The sequence below is a fragment of the Cicer arietinum genome, chromosome 7 (assembly GCF_000331145.2).
Source record: "Cicer arietinum cultivar CDC Frontier isolate Library 1 chromosome 7, Cicar.CDCFrontier_v2.0, whole genome shotgun sequence".
Taxonomy (NCBI): Eukaryota; Viridiplantae; Streptophyta; class Magnoliopsida; order Fabales; family Fabaceae; genus Cicer; species Cicer arietinum.
This window is the reverse complement of record NC_021166.2, coordinates 3,782,221-3,800,618: the sequence shown is the minus strand read 5'-3', so window position 1 is coordinate 3,800,618 and position 18,398 is coordinate 3,782,221. Positions and strand designations below refer to the sequence as shown.

At 31.4% G+C, this 18,398-nt stretch overlaps 3 protein-coding genes across 4 annotated transcripts in view; all 3 read right to left on the bottom strand.

The window, feature by feature from the left end:
- LOC101504540 (pectin acetylesterase 10-like) lies at positions 1–5,437 on the bottom strand. Its single transcript, XM_004508009.4, has 12 exons — positions 4,890–5,437; positions 4,085–4,167; positions 3,555–3,684; positions 3,352–3,425; positions 2,805–2,891; positions 2,607–2,731; positions 2,439–2,499; positions 2,294–2,347; positions 2,062–2,139; positions 983–1,088; positions 673–818; positions 1–371 (listed from the first exon to the last, which is right to left on the bottom strand). Exons 1-12 carry the CDS (start codon positions 5,095–5,097, stop codon positions 264–266), a joined length of 1,260 nt encoding a protein of 419 aa, XP_004508066.1. The 5' UTR covers positions 5,098–5,437; the 3' UTR covers positions 1–263.
- Positions 5,438–8,354: 2,917 nt separating this feature from the next.
- LOC101509985 (protein NRT1/ PTR FAMILY 4.5-like) lies at positions 8,355–11,591 on the bottom strand. The gene is made up of 6 exons (XM_027337184.2): positions 11,545–11,591; positions 11,092–11,185; positions 10,782–10,999; positions 10,228–10,650; positions 10,012–10,136; positions 8,355–9,446 (listed from the first exon to the last, which is right to left on the bottom strand). The coding sequence occupies exons 1-6, from the start codon at positions 11,545–11,547 to the stop codon at positions 8,519–8,521; spliced, it is 1,791 nt and encodes a 596-aa protein (XP_027192985.1). The 5' UTR covers positions 11,548–11,591; the 3' UTR covers positions 8,355–8,518.
- A 1,485-nt stretch (positions 11,592–13,076) lies between these two features.
- LOC101503986 (GPI ethanolamine phosphate transferase 3) overlaps positions 13,077–18,398 on the bottom strand; it is an 8,005-nt gene continuing 2,683 nt past the window's right edge. For both annotated transcript variants that reach the window (XM_073363724.1, XM_004508008.4), the window contains exons 9-20: positions 18,221–18,310; positions 17,737–17,772; positions 17,593–17,648; positions 16,881–17,013; positions 15,454–15,901; positions 15,269–15,360; positions 14,586–15,132; positions 14,293–14,413; positions 14,139–14,180; positions 13,764–13,920; positions 13,590–13,673; positions 13,077–13,475 (exon numbers count right to left, since the gene is read on the bottom strand). In XM_073363724.1, the coding sequence (XP_073219825.1) occupies positions 13,338–13,475; positions 13,590–13,673; positions 13,764–13,920; positions 14,139–14,180; positions 14,293–14,413; positions 14,586–15,132; positions 15,269–15,360; positions 15,454–15,901; positions 16,881–17,013; positions 17,593–17,648; positions 17,737–17,772; positions 18,221–18,310 (1,944 nt within the window). In that variant the 3' untranslated portion in view covers positions 13,077–13,337. The remainder of the gene's footprint in view (positions 13,476–13,589; positions 13,674–13,763; positions 13,921–14,138; positions 14,181–14,292; positions 14,414–14,585; positions 15,133–15,268; positions 15,361–15,453; positions 15,902–16,880; positions 17,014–17,592; positions 17,649–17,736; positions 17,773–18,220; positions 18,311–18,398) is intronic.

Here is an 18,398-nt window from a genome sequence, read left to right as displayed (position 1 = left end):
TTGAACTCAAAGAAATACAAGAGTATTATATATAATGTGTAAAGAGATAGATATTTGGAGTACAATGATGTTTAGAAGTTCCATTGATTGGAACCCAAATCTACTTGCAACAAATAAATTCAATCAAAACTGAATAAGCATATCCAAAAAGAGGTTTATGTTTACATGAATGAATACAATGACTTGTTATTTTTTCTTTCTTTCTTTAGATCCAGTCGCCGTATTTGCAATGCAATAGCAGAAGTATTGAAAGAATGACACTTTTAGTTGAAAACCAAATTATGGCAGGTTTTGTCACAAGGGTAAGGACACCCAATAGCTTGGACACCAACTCTATTAAAAAACCAGTTCCCAACAGATTGTGCTATCCCCTGCTTGTATTTTATATAAGACACACACCCATTACTATTAGAAGGGTCTTGTATATAATATAATAAAACTTGATAAAAAAAAATACTATAAGCAAGCTGAAAAACATATAGACAAAAGTTGTGCAATGTAACATTGTCCCTTAAAGCTAAAATGCACATTTCCTTGTTGATTTTTCTTTTAAAGTGCATGCTGTGTTTATAGTTGAAAAATTGTATTATGCTATATATGTTTGGACTCAAAATATCAATAGGTTTGCAACAGGAATCCATAATGAGTTAGAATAGAATACAATAGACTTACTTTATTTCCAATATGAGGAGAATCACGAGCGAACCAGGTATCCTGTCTTTCAGATTGGCAGTGAGCGAAACAGGAATTAATGAATAACCCATTTTGGCGAGACCTTGAGAAGCCTCTTGTAACTCTAAGCATCTGATTTCGAAAACCTATTTCATTTTCATTCAAGGTTCACGATGACATTGCCGCTAATCAGTAAGTAGTGACCATACTAACTGACATCATTAATATGCTACTCAAACCACATATAGATTACAAAAAGAGTTAAATAAACTAGAAACAGCTACTCTTTGAAACTTCTGATTGAAATTACCTTGCAGATATTGTATCTGTGGTGCACTGCAACGTGCAAAATTTTTTCTGCATTCATACCAATTCCAGTGCCAGTCAGCAGATGGTGGAGCTAGACTGGCTTGAATCTGCAAACAAAATGGAAGCAACACAGATAATTAAGGAACTGGGTGGTGAGAGCTTTCTCCCAAATAAACATGATCTTTTTCATAGGATAAATAAATTGAATAATGTGAGAGTGAAAGGCCTAAGTTGAAGATTATTGTTTTAAAGGGAAAATATCAATTTTTTTCTTTTACTGCTGACCCAATGGAAATTTTGAATTGTCTGTTAAAGACAAAGACCAAACGGTAAGTCGGTAACTATTCTTGGAACATAAAAAACAATAAAGTTATGCTTGTATGCATTCAAAATCAAACATAATATCTTGAATATTATTTCCAAATTTGGAGGATGATAGCCTTCATACTATGTTTGGATGTTTGTTTAGTTATCTGGAATTGTGAACTGGTTTAAATGGTTGTGTATTTGTTTATGCGATTTCGATGTGCTATCTTATTTTATGAGAGTTTTATTTCACTCACATGGAAGACAATTAAGTTATGTTCAGAGTGCCTCAAGTCATGTTCAGAGTGCCTCAACTCATTGGGTTTTCATTGCTAGAATTTTTTAGTGTCATTTCAAATACCGGTGCATCAGAGTTTAACAAGTCTGAACTGTGTCAATTCTATTTTGTTAAACTTCAGCACTTATTGTGCTTAATTTTATCTTAACCGATTATGATAAATTAACTTTTGCTCACAAAAAATTTCTTAATGGAATGCACAGTTATCAGATTACATTCTATCATTAAGTACTGTATATGCAAACTCATACAAAACAACTCAAACTACAGATTGGCCATATCAATGGTGAGCTATTAATTAACAGAAAAAGTGATCATCTACAAATAAAAATAGAATAATTTTCATCCACACATTTACAATTTGATTAATTATTATTTTCCCGTTCATTGGATGAACTAGTTGTTTTTAAAAAGATTATTATTGACTCTGACTTCATATTGAACCACCAGTAAGGTAAATGGTAGAAGGAATTTACCTGCCAACTATCATAAGCTGCATTGAGAAGAAATAGTGGGGTCCTAACACTGGCAATTAAATGCTGAGGGAAAAAGCACTGAGAATGGAACATCAAAAGAAAAAAAAGGGAAATGAGATGCCTTGATATTTAAAAGATTTAACAATATTACATTTCCACATACTATAATTTTAGTATACTATAGTACTAGTTGTGTAATTTTACAATCTTGAATGGAAGGTATAGTTGTTACCAAAATTGGATTGAGGTGACTGGTACAACTCCTTGGAAGGCTCTTATGCACTCCCTGCAGTGGAAAACAAACGTCTAGTAATTTTTTACTATATCTATTATGATATGGAACTGGTAGCAACAAGAAAATTTCAAATGAGAAATACCTGCAATGTGACTACACTTCCAAACAAATTCCTTAAACTTCGACGGCCAGATACATCAACACTGCAATTCCAAACAATTATTTTTGTCATCAAATCCAAACCGAGATATAGATCAGATTCAGTGAAAAATAGATTATTAGAATTGAAAGTTCATTGGCTAATGTTTACGAGTCAAGGAATAATCCAGCATCACTAAAGCACTTTACTCTAGTTGTTCTGGGAAACAATTCCCGAAATTCATCGCAATGTAGTATAGATGCTAAACCTCCTGCAGAACATCCAGATAGAAGAGCCTAAAAAAGAAAAATGATATCAAACAGATTTCAGACACTAAATTATTTTTCTTTGAAATTTTCTGAGGTAAACCTGTGTGGCATAGCGCATCCCTTTTGACATTAAATCCTCCATAGCGACTTGCCAGATACGTTGCCCTCTGAAATATAACCTTGCTGCCTGTGGAGAAAAGATAAATTCAAAGCATTAATTCAATAGCATGTCATTCAACATCAACACGGTCCAAAAATGCTACCTAAAACCTTAAGGTGACAACTTAAATGAGATAAAATGGGAAAACAGATTAAAATTCTGAAACAGAAAGAATAGAATACCATGAGGAATAACTACTTATAGGAAAAACCAAGTCACACATTGAAAATAGATAAGGTCTCAAAAGAGTTTATAAAGAGAATCACTCCTCATCTTACAAGCTGGCTTTGTAATATGAGTCAGGACCAATATAAAAACCTAAATATGGTATCAAAGTCTATTGATTCGGGCCACCTTATACAGAGAGACACTTCACATCTTATAAGCCAATTTTTTAAGGATGAGTTATGACCAATATAAAATCTTAATACTAACACTAGTGTTGGAGGAAAATAACGTTGGAAAAGAGTTTGCATCCCATCTTTACCTCATTTTGACTGTCCCCACTAAATGATGCACCGTCACAATAGCGAACTTTAACTCTATTCCAATTGTAAAAATCTGCAGACGTAATCATCCAAGTGAAAGGTGTTAATTTCTATTTCAAAAATGAAAAGCAAGTAAGAGACACAGGTGCACACACATGTCTTATGTATTTAATTGGGAAAACATTAGTCTGTGATTTATGACCTGGATTTTCCTCAGCTTTGTTGCTCAATATCCCAATAAATGGTATTTGTTTTTCCATAAATACTGATGAACCGTGACGAGTTTTCTTACTGTAAATGCAATTTCTGATAGTTCCACACCAGCCTCCTCCCTATCCCCAAAAGTATTAGAGATGTCAAAGTTAGTTACAAATTAGTAACACAAGTTAGTTGTTCTCCTTGACTACTGGCTATATAAGTCTCATTGTACCCTTGATATAATCAGCATTCTAATTAATAAAATTTCCATTTTACTTTTCTACGTTTTTCTCCCATTCATGGCTTCCATATAGAATAGTAACACGGAATCAAAAGAAAATAATTCAACTATACTCTTTCTCAAGAAAAAATGATTCCTCTACACTAGTAACTAAGTTGTATAACTAATTTGTAACTAACTTTTGCATCTCTAATAAGAAGGAATGTTATCTAATTTTTAATTACCCTATGTCTAATGCCCTGTCTTAGATGAACTTAGTTCAAAGTTCAAGCGTAACGCGATTGATCACATACCTCAAGATGTACCAGCCAACTGTTTGATCCTGATCCGTATCCACGGTGGAAGTGATAGCCCGGTAAAGATCCATCAAGACAAACTGCACAAAATAATACAAATCACATTGAGCAATTATCTGATAACTTTTATGTCTTTACAGCTGTGAACAACATATTAATGATCCTAAATAGTGAAAGGGCCCATATCACAAACAAAGTCATCTATGTAGTAATCTAGAAAAGTTTGATCACATGGCATATCATCATATCTCCAGATCTCAACTAAAGGCAAGAAAAGTGACAAATAGAACAGGGAGGATTTAATCAGTATCCACAAAACAGATGATTTTAAGTGGGACAAATTATATGCCTTGAAACAAGAAACACTATGCACACAACAACTATTGATGTGTATGTTTGGTTTCACTTTTGAATGAGACAAAATTGATTGTAGACGTGTAGACTTGATTTTGATATATTTGGATATTCTCGAGTAGAATTGATTTTAACTCTATAATTGATTCTAAGAGATAGAATTTGGAGCTTTTGTCTCTCCATTCGATTATTTGCCTAGAATTTTTGGTTCAACCCACTGTTAGACAAATGTATCCAAACATAATGACTTTACATTCAACTAACATTTAGACAAAATCAATTTCACAAACTCAATTCATTCAAAATCAATTTTTATCATAGCATAACCAAACACACACTTAAAGAAATAAAAAAAGTACACTGTGGAGCAAAACATAGTAGTATCTATGAATTAATGCAAAGAGAGATGAACAATGAATGCATAGAGGAACATGAAAAGAAAGAGTACCAGCTCCTTTAGCAGCAGCGCCATTTATAAGAGTAAGACCAACCATCAAAGGTCTATTGTAGAAACCTCTTCCCCCAACAAATTGCATGTCTGTCACATTACCATTCTCCAAACCCTCTACCCCTTTCACAATCACCAACCCTATAAACCCCAAAACCCATAGCACCTTGATGCTTCCAAAACTCTTACTTGTTTGGCACATTGCCATATGCAATTTGGTTGCAAAAGAAAACAACAAAAGTTAAAAGAAGACAATTGGCAACTCAAAAAGTGAGAAGAAAAGAAAGAGTTCAAAAAGAGAAGAAGTGTGATGTAGGAGAAAGAAAAAAAGTAGTGAAAAAAAAAGTTTAGTTTTGGAAAAGGTGAGTGAGAAGTGAGAAAATGGTAATACTCCAATAAATAACAACACAAGGTTTTGGAGTGGTGATTCAATGCAGCATGCAAGGAGAGTTTATTCATAAATGATAAAGAGGTTATTGTGTGACAAAAGATCAAACAATAAGTATGCAATAGAAGAATGCAGTGAAGTAGTACGTATATGGTTTGGCAAAAATCAAAATGCACCACCGACATAAATGTGAGAGCTGTACCTCACTCTCTCACTGTCACTCCCATCAATGTTGAGGGTGTGGGCCCTATGCAGTGCAGCTGTTTTGTGTTGTGCTGTGCAAAATCTAATTTACTAAACAAAAAATGTGACCCACCAACTTGTCTTCTTCCTTATCATCTCGGTGGCTATATTTATTATTTCATGTATTTTTTTATGCTAAGATATCAGAAAAACACACTACCTAGGTCTCCCCACCCACCACATCATGAGAATGGAATCTAACATTAATACTTTCTCCCTCTCCTTCATTTAAGGTTATTATAGCTTTATGCACACTTTTTCTTTTTCTTATTCAATGGAATTATTTCTTTCTTAAAATAACTTGTAAATTATTTCGACCACCAATTATTAAACAAGCTACACAAAATATGAGTATTAGTAATTAGAGATGTGAAAATTTATTGCAAATTTGTTAATATACTAGTTAGAAGTTAGTTAATTTTACTCACTAAGTTTAATCATAACTTTTATGTAATCAATAATCAAATCAATTTTTTAATCATAATTTTTATGTAATCAATAATCAAATCAATTTTTTTTATGTGTTTTCTTTTTGTTTTATATACAATTTTTTTCTTATTTGTCAGGTGAATTAGAGTTTAAGAACTCTCTTTAATCAATCTTATTGTGAATTCAAAAAATAAAAATATTATCACATAAAAATAATTAAAAATAAAATTCTATTAAAGTTACATTATTTTAAAATAATTCAAATATCATAAAATTAAAATTTATTTAATTATAATAATTGTAATAGAGGTTAAAATGTTAATTGTGGAAGATTACTATTGTAGTGGTGATCAATCAAAATGACTGTAGTGATAAAATTCGATAGTCGAAAGTGGTGGTCGTCGTGTGACCAATAGTGAATGAAATCATGGACAATGGTGGTGTCACTAGGGAGAGGTGGATGGCGGTTTTATGGTTAATTGTTGTGGTAGTAGGAGGTGTGTGATCAGTAATGTTGACAGTGTGTGAATGTGAGTGGTCGATGCATGTGACAATGGTCAGAGGTACTGATGGCGATGATCGAAGGTGGTGGTTAAAGGTGTTGCAATGGTTGGACATGGATGGTCAGTGCAAGGTGGCGATGTCATAGATGATAGTCAAAGATGATATTGGTGATGAGGGTGGCCAAATGTGGTGGTAATTGTTCGAGACGAAGACCTGTACATTTTAAAATAAAATAAAAATTATATAATTAAATATCATAAACGATACATTATTTTTACGTTCTTCTTATTTTGAAATTGAATTTAAAATCAAAAAGTCCAATATTCAAAACCATTGCAAACTGTCTTAAATTTTTTTTTTTCTTCAACAACTCTATTCCTTACTAAGTTAAAAAAAAAAAGTCTATTCCATCTTATGTCACCCAAATAAAAATCATTCAAATATTGTAAAAATAAAAAGCATTCAAATGGGTTTAGGAAAAGTCTAGTTGGTTTTTCTATTAAAAATAAAAAAAAAATTAATTGGTTTTTCTATTAAAAATATCAAGATACAATTAAACACCTAAATAGGTTTAGGAAAAACAAATGAAAGAAAATAAAATTATATTTTGTACTTTATCTTTTTCATAATAATCAACCTTATAATATTTTTTTCTTGAGGAGCCTTAATTATATATGATATTTGCCTCTGTGACTCTAGTGGATCCACCTAGGCACCGAGTGACCAAGATTAGTTTGGTCACGAATCACGATTTTGTTTAACCAATCGTAATAGTTAATCACACATATTCATCTTCTTTTGTCCATATAACAATTATCTTTCTCCTTTTCACACTAACATTAAAATGGGTTATATTTCAAGCTAACATTAAAATGATACTTATTTTAATGAAAAATTGCATTTACCCCTTATATCATCTTAAATGATACTAACACTTCATCTAATTTTAAGAAAATATTCACCTCTTTTATACCGACTAAATGATACTAACATTTATTTTCTATCATTCTTTCGATTTTATTTGTTATTTATCAAAAAGACACTATTATATATATTGTACTATTAAAAACATAAGGATATTTTTCAAAATTGTAAATACTAAATGTATAGTCGTATATTTATAAATTAAAGAAAAAAACTTTAACTGTCAGTAAATGACATAAATAGATGTAAGTATAATAAAAAAATATTTAATGTAGTTTTTTCTAATAACTATAAGGTGAATGTTTTTTCAAAACTAGATAAAGTATTAGTGTCATTTAAAGTGACCTCCTGAAAAATAATCCCTTTCTTCTAAATCACTATTATAAGTAAAAAAAAGTAGTTTTAAATATTGATCACTATTATAAACAAAAATTAATTATTTTAACTCGTTTAATTCAAATATAACTAATATATTTTTACTTTAAAAAAATATTTAATGTGATAGTTTAACCAAACATTAAAAAAAACAATTTAATAAATTTAGAATATGTTTTACATTAAATCCTTACAATCTCAAAAGTAATTATTATTTTTATAAATAGAGACAGGAAGGACTGGTATACATCTACGTTTCATATAATAAAATAATAAATTTCTCACGATAAAGCCATAAAGAAATTTATAAATGTGAATAGTTTTCTTTACGGAATATAAGTATAATTTGATAAACATATACTATTTTTTTACTGATTAACCGTATACATTGACGAGAGATTAAACGTATACTTATACAACTACATAATGCTATTTTATAAATAATAAAGTATAGAACTTAATTTTGATACGCTTTAATTTATTCTATGTAATCAATAATCTACAACCAATCAAACATATTTTTTTAAATAATTATAATTAAAATAATTTTTTTTAATAATATATTAACTGAAATCATTAGACATTTTGATGGGCAAAATTAATGGAGAGTCTGAATTATCAATTTAATATTACAAAATACATAATGGTAGATAAGAATTACTTAGATAAAATTAAAGAAATAAATAAATAAATAAAAAGAGATAAATGATGGAGAGAACAATAATGGAGATGATGGTTCTTTTTTTGTGAGGCATGGTGATCATGGTTAGTGAGAGGTTTCTTGTCTCTCTTCTTCATTGAGGGGAATATCTTGAAATTTGAACACATTGTTTGTAGACAACACATTTTCATGATTAGTTGTAGTATCTAAATCTTTGAGCATCATTTCACTATCAAATGAAACATCATTCCTATATTTATACCATTTAGCACAAATGATATAAATAGCAAAGTTGATCATACTAAGTATGGCCAAAAACCAATAAAATAGCTCAACATGGTTTTGGTTCAAGTCTCTTCCTTCAAGCCACCCTTTATTACTCTTTGCAATCTTACTTGTCACTGAATTTATGATCTCAACAAAAATAGTACTCAAGTAAAAACCAATTGATAGTGAAAGAAATGAGAAAGAAGTTGATAATGATCTCATTCCTTGAGGTGCTTCTTTGTAGAAAAATTCCAATAGTCCAACCAATGTGAACATGTCAGCAATACCAAAGATTGCATAATGAAAAGAAAGCCAAAAGAGGCTTATTTTGTGGTTATGATCATTGAAATTGTGTTTTCTTTTCACTTCTACAAAACCAGCTATTACCATTGAGATTGCTGACAAAACTAAACCAACACCAACTCTTTGTAGTTCTGTTATTCCATTTGGGTGACCAGTGATTTTTCTTATAAGTGGTATAAATGCAAATTCATAAACTGGTATCAAAAGGGTCATGAAGACTAGTGGGATAACAGGTATTGAAGCTGCTGGAATGTTGAAAGTGCCTATGAATGTGTTCATTATGATTCCTTGTTGGACTGAGAAGGTTTGGAGTTGAGCTAAACATGTGTTCATGATGATTGTACTTAGAAGTATTGGCATCATTCTTGTTAGAATCTTTACTTCTTCTACTTGTGTCACTGTGCATACTTTCCATTTTATTGCTTCTGTGCCTTTTGGTTGAATGGCAGCTTTGTCTAGAACCCTGCAGTTTGTGCACAAAATAACATGCCTCTTCATATTCAGTAATAATGCAATTTATGTTTGACAAATTGTTACTCTCTACTAAAAAAAGGTTTTACACTATTGATGTAACTTGGATAACAAATTCCTAAAAGCTTTTACATTTTCAAGTAGAAAAACTTCAAATATAATACAACACTTTAGAAGTTTGATGCTAATAGTAATTTTTTTTTTTAATCTGGTTATCTCTATGCACATTTTTAAAATCAAATACAACACTTAGTTATTAATTTCTCTTAATAAATATTTTTTCATACACACAATACAAATATTCTATGAAGTATTGACATAGACACGGATATAAGACACGATATTAATATTGATACATAGATGTCTGACAAACACTTAAGAAAATTTGTTTGACATGTGTCAGACACTAAACACACCTTCAATCAGAAGTGTCGATGCTATATAACTAATATTCTTACAACGTGATCACATATTACTTGTGACAAACCATATTTCATACACTAATAATATATTATTGAATTTAAAGGCAATCATAGAAAAACTACAATTACTCCAACCTGAATTGATTTGTGTGAGGGATGAGTTTTTTCTTCAAAGTAGACTTATGACTATGTATTTCATACAACTCTTCAGAATTATCAGGTACTTTCACCCTCCAATTCTTAACTGTGACAACCAGCACCTGCAAGAAAAGTTACAAAAGAATTGGTATGAAGGACTTGAATAGATCCTGGTGCAGCAACATCTGAACCGTGTGATCAAAATTAGGATACCTGTAAAACACTCAACAAAGGACTATCTCCTGGAATTCGAGTACGATAGAAACTCTTTCCAGCGAAAATGCAAATAAGTGCAGCAGAAGAACATGACAAAGATATAAGAAAACCTTTGTACCAATCGTATTGTATGCTAACATAAACAACAAACGTGACTCCCAAGCTAGCTCCAATTGTGATACTAAACAAAAACCAATTGAAGAAGCTAGCTAGTTTGAGATGTTCTTTTGGATTCTTATCATCAAATTGATCAGCTCCTAATGCAGGTACACAGCCTCTGATACCACCACCACCAAGCGCAAGCAAGTATATTGAAGTGTAGAAAAGTAAAGCTTTTGTTCCACTCAAACAACTTTGTTGGCCACATAGTTTTGGTTGAAGGTTCAAGTTGTAGGATTGAATCACAAGTAAGGCGTATCCCTGCAATTCAAAAATCGAATTCTGAATTGAAAGTAAAATAAATGTTGTTGAACTTTAATATAACTTCTAGACTTCAATTAACATAAAGAAAATAATTAAGTTGTTTTAAGTATAATATTAATATACTTTACCAACAACTGAATAATGCCAAAGAGGATGCAAGTGTTGAGACGGTTCATATAAGTATCAGAGATGAAGCCTCCAACGACAGTGAGCAAGAAAGTAGTTCCCAAGAAGTTTGTGGTAGTTGTTGAAGAGCCAGAGGAATCAAAATGCATCACAAACAAGAAATATAACACCAAACTTACCATGTTTGCTACAAATCCTATGTTGTCCAACAACATCATTGCTACAATAATTAAAAATTAAAAAACATAAATGAATTTGCCTTTGTTGTTAAATTTGGTTTATTTAGAAAAATACAATTAAAAGTTTACCCACCAAAGACGAAATAAGTAGCTCTAAATCCTCCTTGTTTTGGATTATTCATTGCTTGGTACTCAACATCTTTAACATTAGCCTCATCTTTAGAATCCTGAGTATTTCAAAAACACCACATTTAAGTATATAGTTGTAAATTTTTTTCCGCAACCGCAATTGTTGTCGTAACATAACTTATTTTATCACATTATAAAAATGTTTGTAGTATAGATAGCTAAATATTCTTCATGTATAATAATTTTTAAACTAACCACTAAGATTTGCATATAAAAAAAATTAAGTTGATAGCCTATGTGTAAATTTGTTGATTTTCCAATTGTTAGTGAAGCTTTAGTCGGAAAAAAAAAATATTAGCCAAGCAATATTAATATAATGAGCCATAAAATTATTAACCCTTCTTATTTTATGGCGTAAGTGAAACACTAATTTTGCTTGAGATGTGTAGATAGTTACCATGGTTGAGGAAAGCAACAACTTCTGTGTGAAAGGATTGTATTGCTCTAGCTATGTAAATTGTGTAATCCGTAAGTAAAAGAGATGTACTTTTATAATGACAATGATGACAGACAAAACATATATTTTTCAATTATTTATTTATTTTGAGATAATGCATTGTTATTATTGTAAGAAGTATTTACATGCAGGCTCATTCCAAATTTACTAAAGCCAATGACCGGCCAAAAAATATATATATAACATATATTTGTATTGAGAGAAAATAAATGTGATAAAAGTTGGAAGGTAAAAAACTAATAATTATTTTTCGAACACTCTTTTTTGCTTAGAATTTAACTGGGTATGATATCTAACGATTAATTATTTGAAGTCACGTTATTGTTTATATGGAAAGAGAAAATATGCCACTTACAAATGACAGTGTTTCATAAAAAGTACTTTTTAATATTTTAAAACTTTTTCATTCATATTGAAAAGATTAAAACAGATATGGGAAGTGTAAATTAATTTTACACTGATCTAACGAAAATATAATATTTTAATTATTTTAAATTGCAGTTATAAAAAGAATTTATACGACAATATAATGAGTTTATATTGATTATCTGTATAAAATTATTATATATCAAAAATGTATATTTATTGAACTCTATTAAAAATATAAAATTTATTTCATATTAATAAATTTTATGTCTTCTATTTTTTGCTAAACAAAAAATGTATAATTTTTTATTCTTCTTTTTGTTTCATTTTAGTTCATATTAATTATTAACATTAACCTTTAAAAAATATACATGCGATGTGCAATAGAGATTTTTCTTTTAAAAAAATTAACCAAAGACGGCAAAGACTACATGACTTCATTGGTGAAGCCCCAAAGTATTCATTATCCAGTCTGTTTCCAGTCTCTTTAAGTTTGAGAACACCGTCCATAGCAGACAACCATAGATATGTTTCAATGTTGTTGGGTCCCATCTTTGTTGAGCAATAGTAACTGTTACTATTATATAATTATAATTTGGTTGGAGTATAATGAATGAATGACGGGAAGAAAAATAAGGGGCCAAAAATTTCTTTCATTTTTTGCCTTCCCTACAAAAATTTATTAATTTCAATTTTTGTACTTAAAATAATCAGATATTTTATTCAGTCAAAAAGTAATCTGAATATCCATTTGTATAGCATGGTCAATATAATTGCCACAGCCACCACTACCATGTTACAAGTCATAAAACTATTATCAAAGAATGTGGGTTCAGGAATGTGTTTGCTTTGAAAAAATATTTTTAATTTTAACTATTAAACCGTTACTTTGTTTTTCATCCATTTTAAATTTTAAATATTCGTGCAATATTTGTATGTACAAAACTTTGGTCAAAAAATATTATTAAATATAAAATATTTTCTCAAATTAAACCACCCAAACTATCCTATCAAAAATATATATTATGCTCCTCTAAATTAGCAACACACTTCATAGAATAAAAAAAATAATATCAACCATAATAATCAAATTATACACATATGCATAACTAATCAAGGATGATTATAATATTAACTATTAATTTACTCATTTTACTAAGTCAAACCGTCGTAAAAAAATCAGTGAGCAACAAAATTTTCTGCAGCAATGGAAGAGTACAAAATTGAAGTCCATGTGCTAGCACATACATTTACAGTTTTGCTATGTTAAACACAAATACATATCAATCTAAAATAAATCGACAGTACAACGCTATGAAAACTCGAAAGCATATGAAAAAAAATGAAAATTGATCATTGTGTGTTCTTTAGCAGTCTGACGATTTCAGTTCCAGATCATCATCCCCTTGGTCAAAATAGTAAATTGAGGCCAAACAAATCAAGATATCTGTAAGAATAAGTTGAAAGACATCGAAAACAAACTTCGGAGCAAATAAACCCCAAACCTGCAAATTTTAATATTAATGTGCATTTAGTATACTATACTGGATAGGAATGTGCATTTAGTATACTATACTGGATAGGTGAAAATTATTGAAATAAATAATAAGCCCATTTACCATCAGGTGCCGCCTATGAATTGTGACACACAGTATAGTGAAAGTGCTTATAACTGCTGTTATGAGCCCATATGTTGTATACATCTATATTATAAAACAGAGAATGGTCATTGTGTTGCACAAGCAAAGGTTTCAGTGATCAAGTAATGGATTTACAAAAAGGAGAATTCTCACTTGAGATAATTGTGTGAAAAGAAGATGCTTTCCAAGATTATTTTGATACTTGGTTACTACAAGAAATGGGAGTCCGAATACTGGAAGGATAATAGAAAAACCAAAGGTATCAATTGCAAGAAGGATTGCTTGGCGAACAAGCGAGAACTCTTCAAACCTGAAAATGAGTTAGTGTTTAGATGATTGATTTACCAAGTGAAATAATAATAAAAGTAAAAACAGAAAGAGATTAAATTTCTTTAAAAGCCAATAACCTATCATTCCAGATTGCAATGGTTACATTTGTTTAGTTGTGCAAGAGTTTCCCAAATATTATCTTAAATGTTTGATATGTACTCATAAAAAATAATAAGCACTCAATAATATATTGCTTACCCTATAAATGCAGCCCCATAGCGGAGACCATCAAAAGCACACCTGAAAAAGACCAACAGAATGCAAGACCAAAAAGCTGTGAAGTTATACACAATCTTTGAAAAGAAATGATAGTTATCACTCCAAAAGTTAAACTATGAAAGTTGCACCATACCAGTGACCACTGCAAAAAAAGAGACATGTGGCGAAGAGGCTCCATTGCATAATAGAAAAACTTCTCCCAGGTCTATTCTTGTTAGATTCTTCTATATTATCCAACCTCATAATACAATAACCTGGAAGGTAAATTCATAGACAAGAAACATATTTCTAAGTAAAACGAAATGATAAAACCGATGCTAATCTACAAATATTAACAGCATAAAAAAAGCTATGCCAGAAAAGTGTCTGAAGAATTATGTACAGAGATTTAGTATACAGCATATGAACATAAAAAATAAAGAGCACCTCCAACTATGGATGCAAAGGCAATCATGGGACCCTGTTTTCCGGAAAGAAGAATGACAGTTGGACTCCATGCAGACAACATGGCTGTTGTTTTTGCAACTAAATTTGTCTTGCAATCTAAACAGTTACGCTTAAATAGTTGACCAAATGACAGTAAAAACAATTGTCCCAAAGCAATAGCATAAACAATTCTAGGAATATAATTTCTTCCAATGCTTTCAGCCGTCAGTGCTACACCAAACCCGTCACTGTCTGTGATCCAATGCACAATTATTAGCATATAACTCAAAATAGTACCCAGAATGACATACTTCCGTGGCCAATCAAAGAAGCCGCATCTGGTGGCCTTGTAAAGCCAAAATGCTAACAGAATCAAAACCAGCATTGGTATAACTTTTGATGCATAGTCCCAAACAAGTAAATCTGATGCTATGTTGGCAATCCATGAACTGTAGTCTTTCATGAAAGCAGATGTTGCAGCCTGCTTGGACAGCCCAACTTCAATGGCAAATCGGCATAGGGTGCTCAAAAGAAGGAACCCAATGCTCTGCAGAAATTTTATACATGTTCCAAAAGAATTCAATAAAACTTCTATAGGCACAAACACCTTAGCATGCAAGTAAGTTTACAGATAATACTTATTTTTAAACAAAAGAAGAAAGCAAACTAAACTGAACACATACTTCTATTAGGAGCTTCTCCTTGATGACTGATTGGCGTAATGCCACAATCCCAGATGTGCTCAAAAGAAAATTTACTACTTTACCTTCCTCCACTGACAACAAAGTTCAAGTGAGACACATAATGACTATGAATTCTAAACATTTGCGATATTCGAAGTGGAAAGCATGTGAAAAATTTCACTTACAAATATAACTGTTCGAAAGGAGACTGAATGAGTGTATTGCCAGTAAAAAGATTGTAAAAATTGAGGAAGTAATGATTGAAGAATTTCCGGATGATGATGACAAATTTACATCATGCTGTTTGGTCGGCCTTAAAATAGCATAAAGTTGAAATATAAGTGATATTAACATGATTCCAATGCCAGTTCCCATCATTTTTAAATCAAACTCGGTCCATTTAGACCGAGCTAACTCAGCAACTGTTGTTAGAAATTTGAAGTACGCATCAATTTGCCTCTTAAGTTCAGGCACTAATACATCACTGTCATTGTGTCTATCAAGCAGAAGCTTTTTGGTGGAGTGCAACCAATGATCCTCTGCTTGAGCATACACACTTGCTATTCGGGATAAGTCATCATGGGAAAATCCAACTGCCGATGAAGCTGAGTAAGCATCTATATATCTCTTCACCTAAAAAAGCACACCATTGAAATGAATAAATGATGTCTTTCGCACACACGTGCACACTCTTCCTTATGCTTATATATATTTTTTGCAATTTCCAAAATTAAATACCAAAAAAGTTATGGTAATAAAGCCCAAGATTCTATTCTTGAAATATAAAAAGTCTTCTTGAAAGCATAAAAAAACTAGAATGTGATAGAAACCTAATTCTAGAGAAATAGAAAGCTGTATTATATAGATTAAAAAAAAAAGCTATTACAGAAGAGAGACCCCCAATAATCCTACAGCAAACATTCTCAGAGAAAAAATTTCAAACAAACAACTCATTGCTTACCCTTTACCCCTCCTCCCTCTTCACTACTTATGTTCGGCACTAATAACCAATTCCCTCTCCTTAAGCATTTCTATTTTGTACGAATAATCCTTCCATGTCCCGGGCTTCCAATGTTTAGAGCCCAATAGCTGGTCCACCCATGCCCAGTACTCTAGCAGAATGTAACAAAGTGAAACTAAAAACTTTACTTACATTACAAAAATGCCAAAGAATTTTTTTTTCATATAAAACAAAAGACAATTTTTAATCTGGGAAATCCTAGTAGCATCAAATGAGAAAAGATAATTTGGTTCTGTCATTGGAAATTATTTACATTTTATAGTCTACTACTCTACTGGCTGTCTAGTTGTTTGGGCAGCCTTGTGGTATCAACTATCAAATTCCAGCATAAATCCTTTTTCAAATATACATTGAGATCTTTAAAATCAGTAATTTGTTAAATGAGAGACATTATTGAGTTTTGAAGTCAACAATATCCCCAAGGTAAAATAAAATAAGAGCAAATGCGGCAACCAGGATAGAGAGATATCCAAACTTTTTTAAGTGCACCATCAAGGTCCGTTTCACCATTTTATAGCCAAAAAATATACAAGGAGTGGCAAATTGTAGAAATAGTAATTTGAAATTGAGAGCCTATTATTCAACGAGTACCTGCCAAGTATTGATGCAAAGTGCATTAGCATAATTTTTCATCCAGATATCTACTTCTGGCAGCTTTTGTGAGGCATCAAATTTCCAACTCCCAGCTCCTAAAGCATATAATTCAGGATTGATGCGACCAATGCTGAAGAATGAAAAATATTACCTTGTGAGTTCTTTAACATAGATCCTGTAAGGAAAATTCTATAACAATGGGATACCGCATGATGCCATATTGCCAATTTGCCATGCCATAAGAAATGCAAAACCAAACATCAAAATAGAAGATTCCATATTGAGGAAATGATTCAAGAATAGGATTCAGTCCATATAGAGACAACGATGTAGCGAAGTGACCAATTAACATGGCTTAGCAGAAAGATTATTCTGATAGGAGTGGCAATAGGTAGAGTTTGGTTGAAGTACTAGAGTACCCATGCTTATACCCAATTTTTTTTTAAAAACAAAGGGGTACTTGACATAAACTGCATTGGTAACAACTTTAATGTCTATACCCATACACAATAGGTACATATGTTTCCAGACCCATTACTTATGAGACCAAAATATCCTTGCATTTTACCCACAGCTCATCCCAAAAAGTAACAAACTAGTGAGAAATCTAGAAGGCAGGTTAAGGAATGCATTACATCTAATTATTTACATAGACAAATATAACAACAAAGAAGACAATAGTAACATAGACAGGATGCTTACACTGCACCTTCCATAAGGGAAAGGTATGCCAAGCAACGCTGACATTGTTACTGCAAAATCAAGCTGTAAAGGATGATAGGGATAAATACAGGGCTTGAACAATTGTACAAACGGTTTTCAAAATACCATTTAAACAGAATGTTTTCCTGACCTGTTGCATAGAGCTGATACAGACATTCTTGCCATCCTGATATGAAAGACAAGATAGGTAATTTAGCCAGAAAAAACAGTTAAAATTCAAGCACATAATTATAAAGATCTAACTTAGTTTCATGATCTTGAGAGTCAGAGTAGAGTAACAAGATCACACTGCCCAAGTGTACAAATGATAATTTATCCAAGCATATCCATTGACTTAGATATGTTAGATAGATACCTGTATGTATTTAATGATACATTTTTCCTGTGGCTCTGTAATTGTTTATTCATCCATATCATAATTATGCATTATTCTGTCATTCCCAATTTTATAAATTACTCGTGCTTTCCATCTTGACCCTTCTAGCATAACACTAGGGGCTGTTACCATGGAGAAGAAAAGAAAAAATATTGTTGAAAATAGTCATAAAGTCTCTTAGAGCCGCCAGCAAACAAACATGTTTATGCATGTTTTCAAACAAAGGGATAGTAAATACCAAATCTGTTTGACAAGTACAACTGTCAAAATCTGGTGGCACAGAAGAAAGAGGCTCCTGAAAGCTCATGGCAAAAATGGCAGTTTCCACCTGCAAGATGTGATCCTAATTAAAATTGGGGGGGGGGGAAAAATATTTAACCAAGAAAATAATATCAAAAGATACCATATTTGGAACC

What these genes read in the sequence shown, in the direction of transcription:
- LOC101504540 (XM_004508009.4), bottom strand. Translation starts at nt 5,097, where the DNA reads ATGGCAATGTGCCAAACAAGTAAGAGTTTTGGAAGCATCAAGGTGCTA. An exon ending in CAAAGCTGAGGAAAATCCAG is followed by an intron (nt 3,426 to 3,554) that starts GTCATAAATCAC and finishes TTACGTCTGCAG; the next exon opens with ATTTTTACAATTGGAATAGA. An exon ending in CTCCTCATATTGGAAATAAA is followed by an intron (nt 372 to 672) that starts GTAAGTCTATTG and finishes AAATACAAGCAG; the next exon opens with GGGATAGCACAATCTGTTGG.
- LOC101509985 (XM_027337184.2), bottom strand. An exon ending in AGCTACTTATTTCGTCTTTG is followed by an intron (nt 11,000 to 11,091) that starts GTGGGTAAACTT and finishes TAATTATTGTAG; the next exon opens with CAATGATGTTGTTGGACAAC. An exon ending in TTGGCATTATTCAGTTGTTG is followed by an intron (nt 10,651 to 10,781) that starts GTAAAGTATATT and finishes TTTGAATTGCAG; the next exon opens with GGATACGCCTTACTTGTGAT.